A 22,254-nucleotide genomic window follows, 5' to 3' on the forward strand; every position below is an offset into this window, starting at 1 on the left:
AAATATTATTGGTGCTTATTAGTAATTTACAAAGAATGTGAAAGTCTATAAATATATAGTTGTGTAGCTATTATTAGATATGAAATGAGATAATTGAACTTTTTTCAATTAGAAGATTAATGTAACATTTTACTATTAATAACATACATTATTATAATACAATTATGTTTTACTTACTAAATATACTGACACATATTTTATTTTTTTAAAACAAATCGATCAAATAATTATACTATTTTAATTATTAATTAAAATAAAAAATTAAAATATTAAATAAAACTAATAGTACGTGGTTTGGCACGTAACGATAACCTAGTATATATATATTTATATAGATAGATATAAAATCGTTTTTTAATATATTTGATGAGGATTAGGAAAGTGGACATTAATTTTGAAATGAATTTATTATTATTAAAATGGGAAAAAAACAGGAATATTCTAAAAATGGTAAAATATTACAACAATACTGTGGGCCGGCCCAATCAACATTTGTACAGCCCAAAATGAAAATATTACAAAAATACCACTTGCCCTTACCTTCAGCCGCACGTCACAAACGGAGAGGATGAATGAAGCTCCATCGATGCAGTCGGCCACGCAACCAGAATGAAACCAGATCGAACGTAAAACAACTGTAAATCCCGTCGAATTTCAATAGGAATCGAACAAATCCAACGATCTAAACAGAAATTTTTTTAAAAAAAAGAGCAGGACAACCGTGGAGAAACTGAATTTCAACATTTGATTTCGGTTTTTATAGTGCAATATCACTCAAACGATCGTCGAAAATTCAGATTGAAGCAATGTAAATCTGTATTGAACAGATCTGGAGCTCCCCCTCAAATCCAAAAAAAAAGGTATGAACTGAATTTTTTTTTCAACAATGATACACAGCATTTTTAGTTGCATTCTGGTTGATTCAATGGTGTGCAACAGGCAATACATATGGTAAAAACCAATAAACAAGAACTGATTATGATTAAGGAAACAAGGGATACTAATAACTTCGTTTCATTTTTTTTTTGCGTTGGCTTACAGTTGCATTATCGTTTGAAAATGGTTTCGAAATCATGAAGAAGTGTTATATGACAAGTACCAAGAGCTAGCATATGCACAAGGTAAGATATATGTTAATGGTAGCAAATTAGTTTTATAATAGTTGTAAATCGATCTGATTCGAATAAACATGATGAAAAATGACAATGCGTTATAACTATGTAATTTTGGGGATAAAATCGTTGTTTTTCAGTTGGTTTACAGTTGCATAATCATTTAATAATAGTTTCATTACGTTTTTTTGCAGGAATTTATTGTGGAAAAGATAGAGTACAGAACAGTTTGAGAAATGGTTAGTTTCCCAAAATTTAAATGAAGTTTCTTAATAGTTTTATTCTCGTTTCTTTGTAGTTTATTAACTACCAAAAAAATGGCAAAATCAGGAATCTGGACAGGAAACACAATGCTTGAACAAAGGAACAGAGATAGTAGTAAGTTTGTACTCTATTTCATAACATAATAAAACCAGTTTTAAAATTCGTTGCCTCGGACTAATAACAATTGCAAAAACACGGGGAAAGGAAAGACATTCCATTCCTAGTCTTCTACAATGGAAAATTCGATGATCGAATGAATTATGAAAATTATGAAGCCAGTGGACACTACATTTCTGCCAATTGTAACTATGAAGATTTGCAACAGAAACTGAAAGATGTCCTGGAATGCAACCAAGAAAACACTGTTTTGCAACTGAAATATCAAGTGAAGGAAGGATACCAACCATTGAGGATAAAGGATGATCAAAGCCTGCATTTCTACATACAACTCAAACTGAAAGACCCCGACTTCACAACATACCCAATGTGTGTGAATGTCATCAACAACCCAACAACAACCATCGATGCAACATTCTTTGGAAATGACAATTCATTAATTACACATAGAAGCGCCTTCCAACCAATCGAATACAATGCAGCAACAACAGAAGACTCAACAAATCAACAACATATAATTGAAGCAAGAGTACCGGAATTTGGGGAAGAAAGTTTTGACTTCATGGACTATGCAAAACTTGTGGCAGAGGAAATGGTTGAGCAACTGGAAAACAACAGAAAAAAGGAACCAGAAATCACAGATTATGACGAACTACTAATCACGGATCCGCATCATCCAGAAATAGAAGAAGCACAAATATACAAAGACAAAGAAACACTGCAGAGCGTGCTTGGTTTCTATGCAATTAGGAACAACTTCCAATTCAGAGTTAAAAAATCATGTGCAAAAACATACAAGATTTGTTGTTTGGATCCAAAATGCAAGTGGGCACTAACGGCATCCGAAACGGCCAACAAAGTCATTCATCATTCGAAAGTACGACGAAAGGTGATACACACTTGTGATCTAAACATCAGATTTGCCGACAAGAGACAAGCTACAACGAAATTGATTGGAAACTACATCAAGCCACGGTTCACCAACATAAAAACAACTCAAACGCCACAAGACATCAGAGGAGAAATGAAACACAAGTATGGGGTCAGAATGAACTACATGAAAGCATGGAGAAGCAAAGAGCACGCGCAAGAAGAATTACGAGGAAAAGCCAACGAATCATACGGAGTTCTTTGCCGGTTTTTTGCACATGTTGCAAAAAACTAATCCCGGAACAATAGTGGACATGGAAACGAGAGGATGACAACGGCTTCAAGTACTTGTTTGTCGCCTTGGATGCATCAATAAAAGGATGGAAGAAATGCAAACCTATAATAGTTGTTGACGGAACTTTCCTTAAATCAACATATGGAGGTACACGCTCTCTGCTTGTACACGGGATGCAAATGGGCACATTTTTCCACTAGCTTTTTTTTGTGGATTCGGAAAACAACAACTCATGGCAATGGTTTTTCACAAAAGTGAGAGAAACATATGGGATTAGAGAGGAACAGTGCTTGATCTCAGATAGACATGAGAGCATAAGTAAGGCAGCTTGTCAAGTCTTTCCGAAATCACACATTGCTATTGTGTATACCACACTGTTAAGCAACCTAAAAGCAACCTTCAAGAAGAATGCAAGCAAGTTTGGATAAACCATTCTTCGCTGCAGCCGAGCATACACGGAGAGGAAATTTGAATACCATATGAGCGAGTTGGACAGCTTGGACATCCGTGTAAGACCATATTTACAACAAGTTGGATACCACAAATGGTCAAGATACCACTGCAAAAACAACAGGTATTCAACTATGACTTCAAACATTCTTGAATCTCTAAATGCGACAAACTTGGCGACTAGAGAGCTACCAATCACAACAACGATGGAGTCATTGAGAGCATTGATTCAACAATGGACATACACAAACAGAAAAAGCACAGAAAACAACAACATTTTTAACACCTACAGCAGAAAAGAAATTAGTCGACAACTTTGTGGAATCATTGACAGAAAATGTAATGACATGTTAATTATTTTAGTTGCATTTCAGTTTCTTTATAGTTTGTTTTTCGTTGTCATACATATTAACAGTTTCACACTTAATCCGCAGGTAAAACCAATAAACGAGACCATGTTCGAAGTCATTGAACTAACCAGATCATGGGTCATCAACCTCAAGGAGAAAACGTGCAGTTGCAACAGATTCCAACTTGATGAGTTACCGTGTGCTCATGCGCTTGCTGTTATAAAAGAGATGAACTTGAATGTTTACAACTACTGTTCGGGTTATTACACCACGCGAACATGGCTTGAAACATACAGCGGCTCAACATATCCGGTACACAATCACACAACTTGGGATGTGCCACAAAACATAAAAGATATCATTGTTCTGCCACCAAACCAAAAAATAAGATCTGGAAGACCAAGGAAACGAAGGTTTTTATCTGAATGGGATACAAAAAAACATAACAGGTGCGGCAAATGTGGACAACACGGACACAATCGAAAGACATGCAACAATCAAGCAATAAAATAGATACATATGAAATATTTGAATTGTTTAATTTTGTGTGCAAATTCAAACAGGTTGATCTGTGATGCTCTAAATACATGGGATTTCATTTTTATGAAATTTGAAACAGTTTTTTAATAGTTTCAAAATCGTTTTGTTACAGTTGCGACCCTTTGTAAAATATTAAGTACCGGAATGACTTATTGTTTACAGTTTTAAAGGCAGTCAGTCAATAATTGATAAAACATAACTTGAATAAGGGAAAATAGTTAACGGAATACGAAGAATAAATATACATTCATAGCACTATTTAGGAAAAATGAAAACATAGTTTGTATTTAGTTGGTTAATAGTTTCTCAATAGTTGTGCGACCCTATATATGAACTTGAACAATTAAAAAACCACAAAACTTTGGGAAATACAAACCTATACAATAAAGATATTATAAGTAGTGAATGTCAAATATCCTAAAAGTTTTAAACCAGCTACATAGTATAAAATCAAATATAATACCTACATTGAAACAACAACACTAAAACTTGTCAAGTAAATAGATTCAACAAATAACATAATAAAGCCACCAAAATAAAAGTTCCTATTTCTTCAATTTAGATGCCTTAGAAGACTTGGATTGCTTCTCATCCTCGCTATCAATACTTTCGTCAATTTTCCTTTGTCCGTACGAGTAGAAAAGTGCAGCAAGTCGGGTTCGATAAACTTCGATGTCAAAGTACGGGGACATCCTTTCCGTGTATAAAGAATTCGGCAAAGGCGACAACATATGCTCCACAATCACCGTTAAAAAACATAGAGAAAAAATAAACAGTTAGAAACTAAAAAACAACATAAAAGAAACTTAAAAGAAACACTCACTTCTTCTCGTCGAGACGCAAGACCACTAAGCTCCACGATTACGAATGGAGTCAGTAGGGTCGAACCGAGGCGAGAACTTGTGCTCTATTCTTCCGTAACCCAAGTAAATCGAAAAACAAAGGCAACAACACGGAATAAGCCTTCATCGCATTCCTAGCTGCGGCATTCATCTTCGCGGTTCTCAAAGAATTGTACAGAAATAACGTCCTTTCGTGCACGTCAAGACGCCCAAAAACCCAATGACTTTCCCTTCTTAAATTGATGATGAAAAGCACGTGATCGGCTTCATACCAAGGCTTGGAACAGGGAATGCGCATACCTCGGATATAATGCGCAATTGGGTGGGCGACGTGAATGTGTGACATCTTAGTCTTCATTGACTTGGCCTTGTTAAATTTGTGGTACAATGCTTGGATGGAATCATCAAAAAGACAATCAGTGGTTGCGAAATTCAACGTCACAGCGGAAGAATACTTACCTTTTTTCCGAAGGTAATAGAATATGGTGTTCATATGCTGAGAAAAAAAAACAACACAGAAACACAAATGAAAAGGTTTAACAACTGTAAAAAAACTGAAATGTAGTATCAAAACTAAAAAACATTTATAAAGAAACTAAAAACAAACTACCATAAGTACAATATAAATTGGAAACTTTACCGAGTCGTTCATAAACATGTCGCATGTGGCCAAATGGTAAAACCAAGTTTTATCCTCAACATAATCAACACCTAGCCTAAAACCCGGGGTAAATTTCTTTGCGCCGTCTTCATAACAATTATAATGCCTACAACAGCAAAAAAACAGCATTAAAACAGGAATAAAACTGGAAAAAAAATAATACAAAAACGATTTAATAAAAAACAGTCACACAGGATGTTTAAGCAATCCTTCACCAATCCAAGAGTCAAATTTTGCCTCAATCTCGGTAGATACGGGATCAGCAAAAGCATCATTAAGAGCATAAAGGCCCTTCACATAAGTCACCATTTTGAAATCCCTATCATCCCCAGCGGACGAGAACACGAGGACATAAGCTCCATTGGAGTGCTCCCGACATCGACGGACCCGAAATCAACAAATGGAGATTTCAAGGCCGGAGCACGCTTCCTCTTATCCAACAGAGGTGTATCAGAGACAGTATCCTCAGTTTCTTCATCAGTATGAATGGCATCTGACTTTTCACCAACAACATCTGGATTGGGTGCGGGGACCTAAAAAATAAAGAATGCATTAAAACAGTTGCAAAACATAGTAGAAACTAAAGAGCAACCAAAAAGAAACCTAGTTTTTTTGAAAACAATTAAAAGTAAACTTACATTGATTTTAGCAACAGCCTCCAAGCCAGCCAACACAACTTGATCATCATCTATTACAAGCTGGCTCAACCCATCAAAGAAATCGTCCCCCTTCAATCGAGACTCATCGCCCTTCGGCTTCTCAACATCCTTAACATTTTTATCACTCCCTCCAACATCCTCAGAAGGATTCACATCAGCAGAAGGGACAGCAGTAACAGCCTTGTCAGCATCATCAGCATCCCCACCAACTTTAACCAACTCACCACCATCGTCGGAGTCGGAATCAATATTTTCTGGATCAGGCAATTGCTTGTCATCATCCTCGGCATCATCATCATCATCATCATCATCAGGATCATCATCAGAATCTTGAGTTACTAATTCATCCGATGACTTTCCCTGTATCAGCCAACATAAATAAAACTTAAATAAAACAGTAAAGAAACTATACAAAAAAAAAATAAAAAAACCTAAACAATAAAGTAAGAATAAATACCTCGTCAGAAGGACGACGATGAATGGCATTAACCTTCTCTTGGATATCCTTAATTACAGTCATTACAGATTTGAAATTAAAATCAACAAAACACCTCAACGAAATGAAGTCCTCGGCCAATGATGATTGATTCGAACTGAGCATCTCCAGCTTAGATTTCATCCAATCAATATCTGCTGAATCAGACTTCTTTGAAGATGAGCCACCATCGAAGGATTGCTTCACTACACCACGTTCATCAATAGATTCATCGAGAAATAGACCGTCAAGTTGAAGCTGCTGCCTCTCTTCATCAGTAGGACGCATGTTTTTTATCTTCAACTGAACAGCATAATTAAACATAGTATGAAAAAAAATTAAAACAATTGGAAAAACCAAAAAACAACTACAAATATTAAACTGAAAAGAAACAGGAAAAAAACAGTAAAGAAACTATAAAGTACCTTCTCCAAAGGTAAATCAAAAATCTTGCCCTTCAAGTCTCGAAGGGTTGGATTTTTGGTGACGATGGTGTTGCTCCGATTCGAATCACGGGAATAGAAGATGAAACTCTCTTACAGAAAGAGTTCACCATTGCAGGACAGCATTCATAAAACCAAACAGTAAAAACCCAAGGACATCCCAATGCCCTATACCAGCCATCATATTGGCCTCCCTTCTCTGCCTTTCTATTTTTCATAATGATACCATGCTCAATCCTACCTTTGAATGAGTCAATTGTCAATTCAAATGATTCCCTACCCCAACAATACTCATCCCACCGACCGCTATCAACTATATCTAGAACAAACCTAGACACTTCTTTGTCAGGAGTATTGCTAAGAAGAAAACACTGAATGAAATACAAAACAGCCATTTTCAAACCAATAGACTCATCCAAACCCCACCGACTACCCAAAAAAGCATCCTCGATGGCTTTGTTGTCAATAGTTTTTACACCACGGAAACAAGTTTCTACCAATTGATTTGTTTCCTGTGAAAACAACAACTTGTTGCAATCACCGAAACAATCTAAACCAGAAATAAGGTAAAATTCTTCGGCACTAAACCGTATGCAACGGCCAGCAACCTTAGCCCAAAACTCCTTAGGATTAGGCTGTAAAACTTCCCTTAGTAGTAAACTATGAACGACTTGTGGGTGAAAAACAAACTCAGGCATATCCAGAAAATGCCCAAACTGAGTTTGACGAAACAAAGAAAGCAAATTAACAGATAAAGTGTTTTTAATATTATTTATCACAGAATACACACTGGTGCACACACACTTAGATCTGTAAAAATCAGAAGGACTAAATTTACAGTCCCAAACCTGCAACATAACAAAAAAGGGCCAATATAAATTAAAAATCCTGAGTTAAACAGTATGAAAACTGTAATACAACTACAAACAAACTAAAAACAAACTATCAATGGCAAACAACTACACAGAAAATAACAGCAAAGACCTTAAATCGTTTGGAAACATAAAAAAAACAGTAAACAACTAACCCTAAAAGAAATCGAAAAATGCAAAGTATAAAAAGAACAACAAAACTATATTAAAACAACAAACAAACTAAAAAACATATACAACTATAGGAAAATATAGAGCAAAGATTTGAAAATAATTTTGAAATCTAAAACATAACAGCAAACAACAAAAACTTATGAAAATCGAAAACACATCAAAACATACCAGTAACAAACTATTTAAAAACTGAAAAGAAACTAACGAAGAATGATTGAAAACACCAAAAACGAAAACAAAACACATAACCTGTAAGCACAAAAAAACACTAAAAATAAAGAAAACAAAACAAAATTAAATAACAACACCCAGACCAGAATCAAATGGAAAAATAAAAAGCAACAATAAATAACTAAAAAATTTAAAAACATGAAACAAAATGCACAAATGAAACCCTAAAATCACACAAAGCAAAATGATCATGAAACGCCAAAAATGCAGGTAAAGCGAAATGGAAGAAAAGGGGGAAACGAAAATAAAACTAAAAACCAACCTCAGTCCGATCTGCAGAATGTGTAACAGGTTTCTGAAATTTTTTCCCAGAAATTTCTGGAAGCGAGGACTCCTCCAAGTTCAGCTTCGATTTCTTCGAAGAAGTGGGTTTCACACGCTTCGGCATGGGAGCTTCAAAATCAGAATCAAAATCATCAATGATTGGGCGTTTACCCTTGGATTTGTTGGCCAAAGATTTCTTGCCCATTTTTGATTTCTTTTTGAGAACTGGAGAAGGGGATGAAGATGACCGAGTGATTGCCATGGTATAAATAAGATTGAAAAAAAATGAAACAGAGAGGGAAAAACAGTTGCTAAATCGTGGGCTAAGAGGAAGTTGAAAATTCGTGGATGAACCAAAAATAAGAGGGAAAAACGTGATAAATTGTGAGTGGTTAATGGAGGTTACTTGATTTCAAAATGAACTTAGAGAACAGAAATGAAGAATAGAAAATGAAATCAAAACAAAATGAAAAAAGAGAGGGAAGAGAGTATGATTTGATTGATGATGCATGGGGATAGAACACGTGTATGCATGGTATGATGAGTAAGTGGTAAATGTGTAATAAAAATAAGTTTGTAAGTATAAATGTAGTAATAGGCGTGTGAGGGTAATAATGTAATAAAGAGAGTAAAAAGGATTTTTCATGTAAAAATTTCTATTAAAATAGAAGGAAATATGTTTAACAAATAATTTAAGATATTTTGGTTTTGGATATCTTTTTTTGAATAATTTAGATATTTTCGTATTTATTTTGGTAGTTATTTGGTTACCCATTTTTGATAGAAGATAATATATATTGACTTTTAGAATAATAATAATAATCTCTAATTGGAAACCATAATACATACGAGCCCATTGTAGATCACTCACTGAGAATCCTATTACAAATTTACTTAATACTAAATTTAGGGTAAATAATGTTAACAACCTATATTACTAATATATACACTATACTGACTAAATTATATATTACAATTAAAATATATATACTATGACAATAAAATTATATACCGTATATAGTATAATAGAAACTAACTAAATATTATTTAAAATAAATATATATCATACAATTAAAATATATATAAAAATAATAATTACATATATGTACTATGATAATAAAATTATATACATACATTAAAATATTTGTATTATGCTAATAAAATTATATGCTACTATTATATATAGCAAAATAAAAAATAAATATCATCTAAGAATAATAATATACTATAAAACAAAACAGAAATATATTGTACAACAAAATCCATATACCAACAACTCACAACAGCTCATCAAAAATTAAAAAAAATTGACATAAGTTTCAAATAAAAAATATTTTAACCAAACTAATATAGATATACTATAATCATTAAGTAATTTGCTTCTAATTCTAAAAAAATATGAAAAAAAAAATTATTGATTTTTTTATATGGAATAAGACAATATAAATAATAAATAATAAATAATTTAGAAGAGTCATTTGCTACAAGTTTTGAAATGAGAACATTTATTAACATAGTCTTATGATTTGGGACTATTTACTATAATTTCCCGAAAAAAAAGAAAAATAGGCTTTTTTTCAAAAAAAGAACAAAAAAAAAAAAGGAAAGTAGGCCTTGGAAAAGAGGGAGCCTTGTGCAATGGTCCACGCTGTCTAATACTTGGGTCGACCCCTGCGTAGTAGTCGTGCCAATAATATCAATATTAATTAAATAATAAAAAAAATATAAATCATAAATTCAAGGTAGGTTGAATCCATATGGGTGGTTGGGCCTCCATTTTTGAAATTATTGTTGAATCTTCATCATCTAATAATAATGTAAATTTTTTATAGCTGTTATCTTCGAGATTGTAGATGCCACAATCACAAGGAAATCCCTGAGGACCGTATGAGATTAAATCAGTGTCATGACTGAAATAGATGCAATTTGATTTACATCCAAGAAAGTTTGATGCACGCACATATATTGAAGAGTTATCTCCTAGAAAGAGAGCAACATCTCCTAGACTTTTAACTATAACCCTTTTTACTCCTCCATCAACAAAATCCAATTTAAAAATATTTACTGTTGTAGTACGTCGTATCGTAAAACTATCGTTCCATTCACAACGTCTTAACACTTGTAAAATATCTCCCTCAAATGACTTCACAATATAAGACTTGATACCAAACCAATTGTCAGAATGATTCCAAGTTACTTTTGTACCACAGTATGGCTCACGACTATCATAAGATGAAAGAGTGTCATGATTATGATTAAGAAAATAAAACTTATTGCTATTGAACAATATATCACTAAATATTTCTTCATTTGGATCAATTTTTCTCCAAATATTATCTCTCCCGGGACTTATAGTGGCTATTTTCCAACAATATAAATAAATGACCACAACCATATAATCATTTGGATTTATTAATGGATCTGCAGTGATTGTCGCTTTGTAAATATGTTGATCACAATATTCTCTCATATCTTCCAATCCTTCAAGATCCCCATCTTCAACTTCTGGAGGAAACAAACACGGAAGATTGATGATTGCACTATCATGATCTGTAGAGTAAGGCTTGTATAGTGTAACCGTGAAATCACGATTCACAGTTAGTAGCCATCCTTGTGATGATCCTCCAAAACGCTTATCATAAGGTATATGTAATTTGGATATTTCTTTGAACTTATTAGTCATTGGATCATACATATCCCAAGTATATTGTTTTCTATTAGGAACCAAAAGCATGGGAACTTGGTGCGAAGTCTTCATCAAGCATTTAGTTTTATTGTGTTTTACTATAGAATTCCATGAAACACACACACCATAGAATTGTAGAATATCTTTGAAAGACTCCAATTTTTCCAAAATTAAATCAAGAAGATGGCATGGTAATCTAGCCCAATCTAAAAAATAGAATAAAATATATATTATACATCAAAATTAACTATACTTTTTTTTTTCTTGTATGAAAAATATTTTAAAATTTAGTATTTATAATTATAGAGAAAATAATAGAAAGTAGAATATTAAAGGTATTATTATTTTGAGCATATATATGTATATAAATAGAATAACGAGGATATACCTGGGTGTGCTGTGATTGTCTTCTGTTTCTTTTTAGTAAGAGACATTGTCATCTTCTTAAAAATTGAGTTTTCTATCAAAAATTAGCATTCAAATATTTAAAATTTAAGAAAGAAAATATAAATTACTTCATTAAATTAAAATGGTAAATAGATAATTTGAAAACATTCAAATTTGAAACTCCATATTTTATACTCATAATTTTAATCAAAACCAAACTCACAAATTAAATTTCAGTGTTAGCTATATTCGAATGTATATAATATATATTAGTTTTAATGATACTAAATTAATTCATTGTAATTCCATGAACCGGACCACTAAAACCTTAAAGATCTTAGTCAAAAAAAAAAAACCTTAAAGATCAACACACACACGTACCTCAATTTCTTGAAAATAATTAATAATTAAACCTTTGTCAGGTAAAACCGCTAGATGGCCCTTAATTGATTAGGGTACATAATTTCAGTCTAATATATATTTATATGTATCTAGGGTTTAAAAATAAAACTTTGAAAATTTGTAGTATTTATATATATATTTATATAAATAAAGTCGGAGAGAATTAATGAGAAATATATATATTATTTTTGTACATATTTAATGTACAATTTTATTAAACTAGTAAATATATATATAATCGTTTAGGGAATAAAATCGGTAGCATTTATTTTTAAATAAAAGTAATTTATTATTTAAATTGAAGCAAATATCTTTAAATAAATAGTTATTCATTATTTGGGATATTTTCCGTTTTCAAATTATACGAATAATACTAAAAAATTAAGTTATATTATAATTAATCTTTATTTAGAATAATAATACTAAAAAATCAAGAATTATTGTCCTTAAATATAAGAAAACCTATAAAAATATTTTAATTTGGGTTAACTTTTACGAAAACAACAGTTGAACACAAAACAAGAACAACTAAAAATAACAGTGGGAGAATTAAAAAACAGTAGAACAACAATGAAAATTTAATGCAATATACAATATATTTTTAAAAAAGATATAGTATTTTTGAAAAAAAAATATAGTATAAAAATTTGAATGTAGTGTAAATAATCCTTAAATAATCATATTTGAGAATCTTAATTTAGTCTAAAAACATGTATTTGATTTGTAGTTAATAGATATTGAAGATTATAATTTCATTTTGAATACTTCAAATTCACAAACAAAGGATCACTAATACGATATGTAATATTATTATAAAAAATATATATTATTAATCAATTAATTTAGATAAATTATAATGATAATAATAATCAAAATATTACCTTGTGATGTTGATGGTGATGAAATAGCATTAGCATTAACCATTGAAGACTCAGAAGCTCTATACATTATTAATCTTCACAAATTCGACTAAATAGTTTAGGGTTGAAATTAATATATATAATATATATATATATTTATATATATATCTCCCTATAATTAGGAGCTTCTAATAAAATCGTTTTTTAATATATAATATGAGGATTAGGAAAGTGGATTTCTAAGGCAATTATTTTTAAAATTTATTTAATATTAAAATAGAAGGAAATATCTTTAACAAATAATTTATCATATTTTCTTTTTTTGTATATATTTTGTATTTCTATGCATTTATAATAAATAAAGATATTTTGAGTATTTTTTATTTTTTGTGAAAGCCATATTTAGAGTGTTTGATACACGAAATTTTCTCTAAATTAACCAACTATCAGTAATTAAAATTACACCTAATATTCAGTTTAAAAAAAAGAGAAAATTTTCTTTTTTCTTTTTCTTTTTTATTACAAAATACACCACAATTTGAGAGTTTATGAGTATGTGTATCATGAAGATTAAAGAGTAGCTTCAGTTAATATTTCTACAAATGCATTATATATATATATATATACAACATGTATATAAATATTTAATTTATTAAAGATGAAAAAGTAAAAACTATCACTTTGGTTATGAATAAGTTTATTGCTTTATTTTAATTTTTAACAATTAAGTTTTCGTTTTAATAGAAAAAGTTTCAAATCTAAATGTATATGATTAAAAGTTCAATTTATAATTATATGTGTAGTGTATATAATAGAAAATTTTAAAATAATGGATGTGGATGATTTTAGTTAAATTTGCTTAATTTTGTGATATAAGCATATTTTTGTAGATAGAGTAAATAAAACGATAAATGGAAAGGTTACAAGCCCGATTAAAGTTCAAAAGCCCAAGTAAGGCCCAATAAGCCCAAACAATAAATAATAACTCACATTTTTCAAAACACAATTTTAATCCCAAATACATCATAATATTAACAATAATAATTAATAATTAACTAAATATTGAAATGATATCATATATATATTTAATACCTAATAATAATAAATAAATAAACAGAAAATTTAAAACCAATTAAGTTACTAATTGAGTGGGTGGCCTTCTCCGATACTCAATTTATCATCTTTGTAGATTTGGAAGATGTCAAAACTTTAGTGTGTGAAATAAGAAAGAATTCAAGTTGGAGAATTAGAGTATCCTTGACAATGTAATAATTCAAAAAATTGTGAAGATCTTCTAGTGATATTAATTTAGTACAATTCCAACTTTTGTCACGACTGAAATATTCATTATCTGCACAATTTGTAATCAAAAGACATGATCATGAGTTTAGATAAATAAATAAAATACAATAATATATCATCATTAATTTTGTTATTAATTGTTAAAAGAAATATACTTACCTGCATATTCTTTGTGTTTAGAATCAAGGTGATTAATTATTCGAACACAAAACTCAGCATAAGTTGTCGAGTTTTTTGGATGTTCCTTCGTTAAAAATATTGCCAATGATTTTCCATCTCTACTTTGAATACCGTTTGGACTGATAGTTAAATGCCTGGATCAAACAAAATAAACAAATTAAAAGAATTAATTAGAATATGAATTTTTTAAAAAAGAAAAGAATATTAATTTAAATCTACCAATACATGTATACATACATACCACTCTATTCCTCCAGAGCAAAAGACTTGAGATTTGTAAATATATTTATCCGAAAATTCTTTAATTTCCCAACGAAAAATAGAATTGTTTATGAAGTGACGATCAACTACAGAAAGTATTGCGGAGGTTGGAGCAGTATGATTTATGATAAAAATTTCAGCTCCAAATACACACGTGTCGTTAACCACATATCCATTATTCACATCTTCGGATGTTTCAAGTAACATTATTCGTTCAAATCCCCATTCTTTTTTCATCTCATGAAAACGCCTTACAGCTACAAATATCAAATTAACAACAACAACAAAAGTATATTATATAATTGATAAAAAATAATTATGTGAATTAATAATAACATATCATCAATATTAATTACCTTGAAAGGTCAGATAATTATCTTTTGTTTGATTATAGACAAACAAAGTGAAGTTAGCATTAACTTCCCAACCACTGCTTGGAATAATACCCACATCATCAGAAGTAGTACTCTCGGCATCATCATCAGAGCATATTATTGTCAAGTATAGAGATAGGTATTTTTCAGATGTATTTGAATAAAATGACAATACCCTATATACATGAAATAAAATATTATTAATTATAATAATAATAATAATAGTTGATTTGATTCATATATACAATATACATAAAAATACCATTTGTATCCCCCAACTTCAAATACAGAACTTTCGTGTTTCTCCATTGATTTTGAGAGCAAACTGAACGACTGAACTTTCATCAAGTAATGAGCTGGTGGAGTAGTTCTCATACATTTATTTAAATTTTCTACAAAGCAACAATTGTAACAAAAGAAAAAAAAAAACAAATTTACATTCGATCATTAAACAACAAATTTGATTATGTATAGTGTCTATTAAAATAAAACAATTGAATAAATATGAATTAAATTTAGATTTAAGAGTGTATTTGATTCTCATAAATAAATTGATAATGATACCTCCATCTCCATCTCCATCTCCATCTCCATTTCCAGGATTGTTGTTGTAGCTTTGATTTTGATTTTCAATTAATGCTAAAAATTACAATATCAGTAAAATTTATTTTGAATAGTTGAGAATTCACAAAGATGATAAATAATAATAATACATACCTACTGAATTCGTATTACCCATTGGGGGAGAACTATCAATTTCCTATTTACATTGTTTTTGATTGATAATAAAATTATTAAAGTAAAACTAAAATGGGGTTGAGACCTAATATATATAAGGACATTTATTTTCCATATTTAGTTATGCTAAAAAAAATATATTTGAAACGAAATTTAAATAAATAATTAATTATAAATGCACAAATATCTAAATTCAGAATTATTTAAAAAAGATATTTTATTGATAAAATATTTGTTAAAGATATTTTCTTCCATTTTAATAATAAATTAATTTTAAAAATAAATGCCTTAGAGATCCACTTTCCTAATCCTCATATTATATATTAAATTAAAAACGATTTTATATATATATAGAAACTCTTAATTATGCTTTATAAATATTTATAGAAACTCTTAATTATAGGGATATTTTTTTACGGTAATTTATTCCTAATCTTCATATTATATATTAAATTAAAAACGATTTTATATATATATATAGAAACTGTTAATTATGGTTTATATATATAGAAATTCTTAATTATAGGGATATTTTTTTAGGGTAATTTATTATTTAAATTGAGGCAAATATGTTTAAACAAATGATATTTTCCGTTTAAAAATTATATATTTTTAGAATAATAGGATATATTATAATTGATTATTATTTAGAATAATAATAAGTAAAAAAAAAAAGATAGTAATAATGATTTTGTGTCAGAGTGAGTCAGAAACAATCTTAAGTCTATCTATCTAATTAAAATAATAATAATAAAATAAAATAAAATTGAGTTGTTCTTCTTCTTCTTCTTCTCTCTTCGTCACCCCTAACCCTAAACGCACCTGAGCAGCCTCTCTTCTCTCTGTTCCTTTCAGTTGAGGTTATAATCTTTCATAAATATTTACAACTCTGTTCTTTTATAATGATTTGTTTTTGTGTTTTCTGATCTGAAAATTTTAATCTCTTCGCCCATCTTCTTATTTTACAGAATTTTGTTGTTTGTTATTGTACGGTTTTCCTTCTGTGCTTTAAGTAGAGTTCAAAATAAGAGTATTTGATGAAGAGAAGATAAGAGACTTGACTAATTGAGTAGTAAAGTTTATATTCTTCTTCTTCTTTTTTTTTTTTTTGTTTGGTTTTGTTTTCCAGATCTAGATCTAGATCTACACTCAATACCCCATCCCCGGAGGGGCCTCTTATAATCTCTCTCTCTGTTCCCTTCATAGATATATGCAACTCTTTTCTTTTATTATGAGTTCAATTTTAGTTTTTTTTTTTTTTTTTTTTTTGTGTTTAGATTTCTGTGAATGATTCTGTTCATCAACTGGATGTGTAAGCTGTTAGTATTAATATCCTTACCTATATATATATATTATACAAGTGTCCTCACTGAAATCATCTGATCTGACCCCTTTCTCTTCTTCTTAGATATATTCAGACTTGACTAGTAAAGTTTGTCTTTTTTTTGTTGTTGTTGTTGTTTTCCAAATAAGAATGAGATTGATAAGGTTAAGGTTGTTGTTGTTGTTGTTGATGTTGATGCTTATGATGTTTATGTTATGTTATGTTACCAGGTTTCAAGAGCTTCTTCGGTGTTATCCTTTTCCTATTGACCTCATCTAATCAATAGACATGCTAATTTATAAGGTTAAGTTTTGATATGATTACAGGTTTCTCGGTTCTTCTTGGGCTTCATTCTTCTACGGATATGGAAATCTAGCCTGCTTGTACTGGTAAGTTGCTGTGTGACGTTTTTTCGGTTCATTTACAACAGTGTTTTCCTAATCCTATGAATTTTCGATAAGCTTAATTGATGAGACCTTGTGCTTTTCTTCAGGTTCAATAGTATCAGCAAGGAATTCTTCTTGGCAGCAACCGCTGGTTTCGTATTGTGGATAGGTTTGTCTCTCTTAACCGATGCAAAACCCGAAAGAACATGTAAGATTATATTTGTTAAAGTGATATTCTGATTGGCTTTTCCTTACTTCGTTGCTACCACAGTGCTCGTTGTAACGGGTTTGGCTGTTAATTTCTTTAATTACTTCTATTTGCTTAATGATTCGGTGTGGAGATTTTGGGAGGATGTTATTACAGTTGGTGGTTTATCAGCTTTGCCACAGGTTAGGGATTTGAAAGTTGGATTCTAATTGTTTGGATTTTTGGAGTATTTGAGTTTGATTATGCAAATCTGAGAAAGAAAAGAGATGAGATTAAAATCCAATCTTTTACTAAGATTTCGAATGGCTGTGTTGAATTCGAGTTGATTGTGTTTCGATTCTATTTAGGAGTTCGAATTGTTTTGATTTTTGAGTATTTGAGTTAGTTTGATTCAGACTTGAATTCAATGAGATTAAAAATTTAGTCTTTTACTAAGATTTCGAGTAGCTCTGTTGAATTCAATGAGACTAAAAAGGCAGTCTTTAAATAGGATTTCGAATAGCTGTGTTGAATTCAAGTTGATTATGTTTCGATTCTATTTAGGAGTTTGAATTTAAATTCGAATTATTTGAATTTTTGAGTATTTGAGTTTGATTCAGACCTGAATTCAATGAGACTAAAAACCCAGAGACTTTCACTAAGGTTTTGAATAGCTTTGTTGAATTTAAGTTGATTAAAATTCCAGTCTTTAACTAAGATTTCGAATAGCTGTGTTGAATTCAATGAGATTAAAAATCCAGTCTTTTGGTAAGATTTTGAATAGCTGTGTTGAATTCAAGTTGATTATGTTTCGATTTTGAAAAAAATGCAGGTTATGTGGTCGACATTTGTTCCTTATTTACCAAACACTATATTGCCCGGTGCTCTATCGTTTGTTGTAGCTGTTGCAGCTGTTGTTATGGTAAAGCTTTAAACTTTGTTCTTAGATATGTTATGGGTTTTGTTTGTTTAGTTGAATTAGAGTACAAAGATAATGCTTTATGATATTTCTCAGGCACGACTAGGTAAACTATCTGAGAAAGGTACTAAATTTGTTGGAGCCATATCTGGATGGACGGCTACACTCCTCTTCATGTGGATGCCGGTATCACAAATGGTAATAATTTATGTTTTTGTCTGTGTTTCTGTTTCTGCTCAACTGAACCAACTTCACTTTCGAATGTAACCTTGATGATTTTAACTTTTTCAGTGGACAAATTTCCTCAATCCTGACAATATTAAAGGCTTATCACCTGTTTCTATGTTGCTTGCAATGATTGGCAATGGACTCATGATTCCTCGTGCGCTATTAACTCGCGATTTCATGTGGTAATGCATTTTTTCAATCTCATTGTCCATTGCTTTGTGGTAGTAAGCAGCATTTGTTGTGTCAGGCTCAGATGTCAATGTGTCATTAATTATCTCATTTAGTCTATTTAGAATGTGTTTTCTCATTCTCATTCTCATCATTTCTATTGTTTTGTTTTCATTCCTCTGAACTAAACAGACCCAATCGAAAGAAAAATTTATGTAAACCATTTTATCTCCACACTTATAATCATAACATGACAAAACTAAATATAGAAGAAAAGCTCAAGTTTCGATATGATTATAGGTTTCTCGGTTCTTCTTGGGCTTCATTCTTTTACGGATATGGAAATCTAGCCTGCTTGTACTGGTAAGTTGCTCTGTGATGTTTTTTCGGTTCATTTACAACAGTGTTTTCCTAATCCTATGAGTTTTCGATAAGCTTAAGTGATGAGACCTTGTGCTTTTCTTCAGGTTCAATAGTATCAGCAAGGAATTCTTCTTGGCAGCAACCGCTGGTTTCGAACTGTGGATAGGTTTGTCTCTTGTAACCGATGCAAAACCCGAAAGAACATGTAAGATGATTTATGTTAAAGTGATATTCTGATTTTGCTTTTTATTTTATTAACAGGAATGGCTCTATGGAGAGACACTGTAGTTCATGGATATAGCTCACCTTTCACTTCATTGAAAGAGTTGATTTCTGGTTCTTAGAGAGAGTTATTCATCAATTGGGTAGCTTTAAATTATGTCATTTCAATAAATATTATATTATGAGTAGTTAGAATAATTATTACTTTGTAACCCCTTCATTTTGTAAGAAATTAATAGTAATACCTTGCAGGTTCAGGAACACAATCATCCACACATTCTTTTGCTGCAAATAGGAAACACATTTTGCAAACTTCCTGTTGGGTGGACGGCGAAGCCATGCGAAAATGGTTAGCCTTAATTTTTGTTATTACAATGTTTGACGTTTTTCATTTTCAAACAAAGATGGAAGCAGCTTTCATTCTCTTACTTATCATCTTTTTGTTTTTGGCTTTGGAAGATTAGTAACTCGGTTCAAAGTGAAGTCTTGTCTTTTCAAGATGAATTTGTTGCCAGGTATGTTTACTTTATTGAAAAACAAAGTCTTGTTTTGTTGCTACCATTTTATTAGGAAGGAGAGAAAAATTAAGTATAGGAAAAAGTTTATATCTTACTCCTATACTTTAATTTGTTCTTTAAGGCCTAGAAGGAATGACTACTACATTATTAGAGATAGAAGATCAGATTTTGAAAACTCTCTCTGAAGATGATACAAGGCATCTTACCAATTTTGTTACCTAAAGAAAAAAGTAGTAAATGCTTCTATTCTAATAAATTCATTCATTCACTTAAAAAAAGAGGGAAAAGAAAAATCTGAAACTTTGATTTTCAAATATGTCAATCTATCATTGTCAAAACTACCTGTTTCATTACAAGTCTAACTATATATATATATATATAATATGTCGATAATTCAAGATGATACAAGGCATCTTGCCAATTTTGTTACCTACGAGAAAAAAGTAGTAAATGCTTCTATTAATCCGAAACTTTGATTTTCAAATATGTCAATCTATCATTGTCAAAACTACCTGTTTCATTACAAGTCTAACTATATATATATAATATGTCGATAATTCTCATGGCCTCCTCATTTCTGATTTCTCTTCATTGCAATCGTTCATAACTTGCTTGGGCTCTTACTGCGTTCAAAACCCAAAAAGTAGCATTCTTCAACATGTGAAAAACCCAAACGGTTGCATTTTTCAGCCCCCCTGCCATCTTAACAAGCCAGTTCCAAAGATGGTAAACAATTATACCTGAAAGTATTCCTAATGCGGGGCCAATTCCTTTCGGCAATGAGTAGCTTCCATCGATTAAAAATTCAATCGCTGTTGCCACTACCACCAAAGACACAACCGATACGTGAATGCAACAAATTGATAGAAATTTTAGGAATTCCTTAGCTCCGTCATGAGTGTTGAATTTTAGAAGAAATAATATGAGCAACGATGCGGTTGATGATGAAAAACAAACAATAGATGCAATGTTATATAATTTGAAAGAAGGCATTTCATTAAAGCGAGCGTTATTGTTAGAGTACCCTCCCGGGATACTTACTAGTGCACTTATGGACAGTGCCATTAGTGCTAACGCTAATGCCCCATAAGTTGCAACATAATTCCCGACCGGTGAGTTGAAGCTATCAACTTCAACAACTTCTTCTCTGTTTCCCATTTCTATATCTACAAAATGATGCACAAAATGATTTTAAGAAAAAAAAAAAGTGTAGCTCCATTGTTTACTTTTAAATTTAACAATAAATATGGAAGAAATTCTTGAGCAATAAATGAAGTTATCAAATCCTCTTTACAATTTTATTATCAATATGGAAGAAATTCTATAGAATAGGGAATGCAATAAAATTAAATGAAGAAACTAAATACTTAAGTACCTGTTCCAGTTCCAGCCATTTTTTTTAGCAGCAATGAGTTTTCAGCAGCAATGAGTTTTCAGCAGCAATGAACACCAGAACAAGGAAGAAGATGAAAAAGGAAGAAGATGGCTAGGGTTTTTCAGTAGGGTTACATTTTTCTATTTTTTACTTTTTCACCGTTTATGTGTAGGCCCATGAGGTCCAGTCCAAAATTAGTTTATTTTAGTTTTTTTTTTATTTTTTTATTTTTTTATTTATGATTGTGGACAAATACCATTTAGAATAAATAAAGCCAAATATATTGTAACATTAATAATAATAATAATAATAATAATTAAGAGTTAAAAATACTGAAATGTTATTATATATATCTAACAACTATTAATAATAAATAAATAAACAAAGTGAAAATTTAAAACAAATTAAGTTAAGGTGGTTATTTGTAACGCCCTTACTTACGTAAAATAAGATACTAATGTTGCCTTTATAAAAAATAAATAACAATTTTCAAAACATGGGTACTCAGTTGAAAATAAAGTATTACCACTCAGGGAAAAGTAATAGAAAATTTAAATGACAACATCCTCGATAAGTTTAATAAATTAAAAAAAAAACTTTCAGGAAGATGGCCAAGACCACACGCAGTTACATGATCACACGAGATACACCCCATGCTGCCCAGACTCAACTTGTCACCGAAAGCTTATAGGCTTACTTATCTGCACATAGGGGATAAATAAGGGGTGAGCTGTAAAGCCCAGTAAGGAAAATCA

General features: G+C 30.7%; 4 protein-coding genes and 2 long non-coding RNA genes across 6 annotated transcripts; 3 read left to right on the forward strand and 3 right to left on the reverse strand.

Annotated features, from left to right (window-relative positions):
• Positions 1-427: 427 nt before the first annotated feature.
• LOC133037773 (uncharacterized) lies at positions 428-1,571 on the forward strand. The gene is made up of 4 exons (XR_009687770.1): positions 428-860; positions 1,042-1,121; positions 1,307-1,351; positions 1,443-1,571. It is a non-coding gene; the product is annotated as an uncharacterized LOC133037773 (long non-coding RNA).
• A 1,790-nt stretch (positions 1,572-3,361) lies between these two features.
• Positions 3,362-4,167, forward strand: LOC133037774 (uncharacterized). The gene is made up of 2 exons (XR_009687771.1): positions 3,362-3,447; positions 3,543-4,167. It is a non-coding gene; the product is annotated as an uncharacterized LOC133037774 (long non-coding RNA).
• A 376-nt stretch (positions 4,168-4,543) lies between these two features.
• LOC133038088 (uncharacterized) lies at positions 4,544-5,651 on the reverse strand. The gene is made up of 3 exons (XM_061116134.1): positions 5,481-5,651; positions 4,887-5,336; positions 4,544-4,732 (listed from the first exon to the last, which is right to left on the reverse strand). The coding sequence occupies exons 1-3, from the start codon at positions 5,628-5,630 to the stop codon at positions 4,544-4,546; spliced, it is 789 nt and encodes a 262-aa protein (XP_060972117.1). The 5' UTR covers positions 5,631-5,651.
• Positions 5,652-5,803: 152 nt separating this feature from the next.
• On the reverse strand, positions 5,804-8,881 carry LOC133038089 (uncharacterized). The gene is made up of 9 exons (XM_061116135.1): positions 8,618-8,881; positions 8,293-8,373; positions 7,858-7,926; positions 7,607-7,794; positions 7,320-7,435; positions 7,061-7,170; positions 6,618-6,938; positions 6,140-6,520; positions 5,804-6,034 (listed from the first exon to the last, which is right to left on the reverse strand). The coding sequence occupies exons 1-9, from the start codon at positions 8,879-8,881 to the stop codon at positions 5,804-5,806; spliced, it is 1,761 nt and encodes a 586-aa protein (XP_060972118.1).
• A 5,242-nt stretch (positions 8,882-14,123) lies between these two features.
• Positions 14,124-15,446, reverse strand: LOC133038090 (uncharacterized). The gene is made up of 5 exons (XM_061116136.1): positions 15,334-15,446; positions 15,054-15,247; positions 14,678-14,954; positions 14,416-14,570; positions 14,124-14,305 (listed from the first exon to the last, which is right to left on the reverse strand). The coding sequence occupies exons 1-5, from the start codon at positions 15,444-15,446 to the stop codon at positions 14,124-14,126; spliced, it is 921 nt and encodes a 306-aa protein (XP_060972119.1).
• Positions 15,447-17,283: 1,837 nt separating this feature from the next.
• LOC115716707 (maltose excess protein 1, chloroplastic) lies at positions 17,284-20,462 on the forward strand. Its single transcript, XM_061116137.1, has 12 exons — positions 17,284-17,297; positions 17,460-17,522; positions 17,627-17,688; positions 17,758-17,909; positions 18,539-18,628; positions 18,722-18,823; positions 18,917-19,035; positions 19,322-19,384; positions 19,489-19,550; positions 19,646-19,749; positions 19,859-19,955; positions 20,066-20,462. The coding sequence occupies exons 1-10, from the start codon at positions 17,284-17,286 to the stop codon at positions 19,726-19,728; spliced, it is 810 nt and encodes a 269-aa protein (XP_060972120.1). The 3' UTR covers positions 19,729-19,749; positions 19,859-19,955; positions 20,066-20,462.
• The last annotated feature ends 1,792 nt before the right edge of the window (positions 20,463-22,254 follow it).

This window comes from Cannabis sativa, chromosome 5 (genome assembly GCF_029168945.1).
Source record: "Cannabis sativa cultivar Pink pepper isolate KNU-18-1 chromosome 5, ASM2916894v1, whole genome shotgun sequence".
Taxonomy (NCBI): Eukaryota; Viridiplantae; Streptophyta; class Magnoliopsida; order Rosales; family Cannabaceae; genus Cannabis; species Cannabis sativa.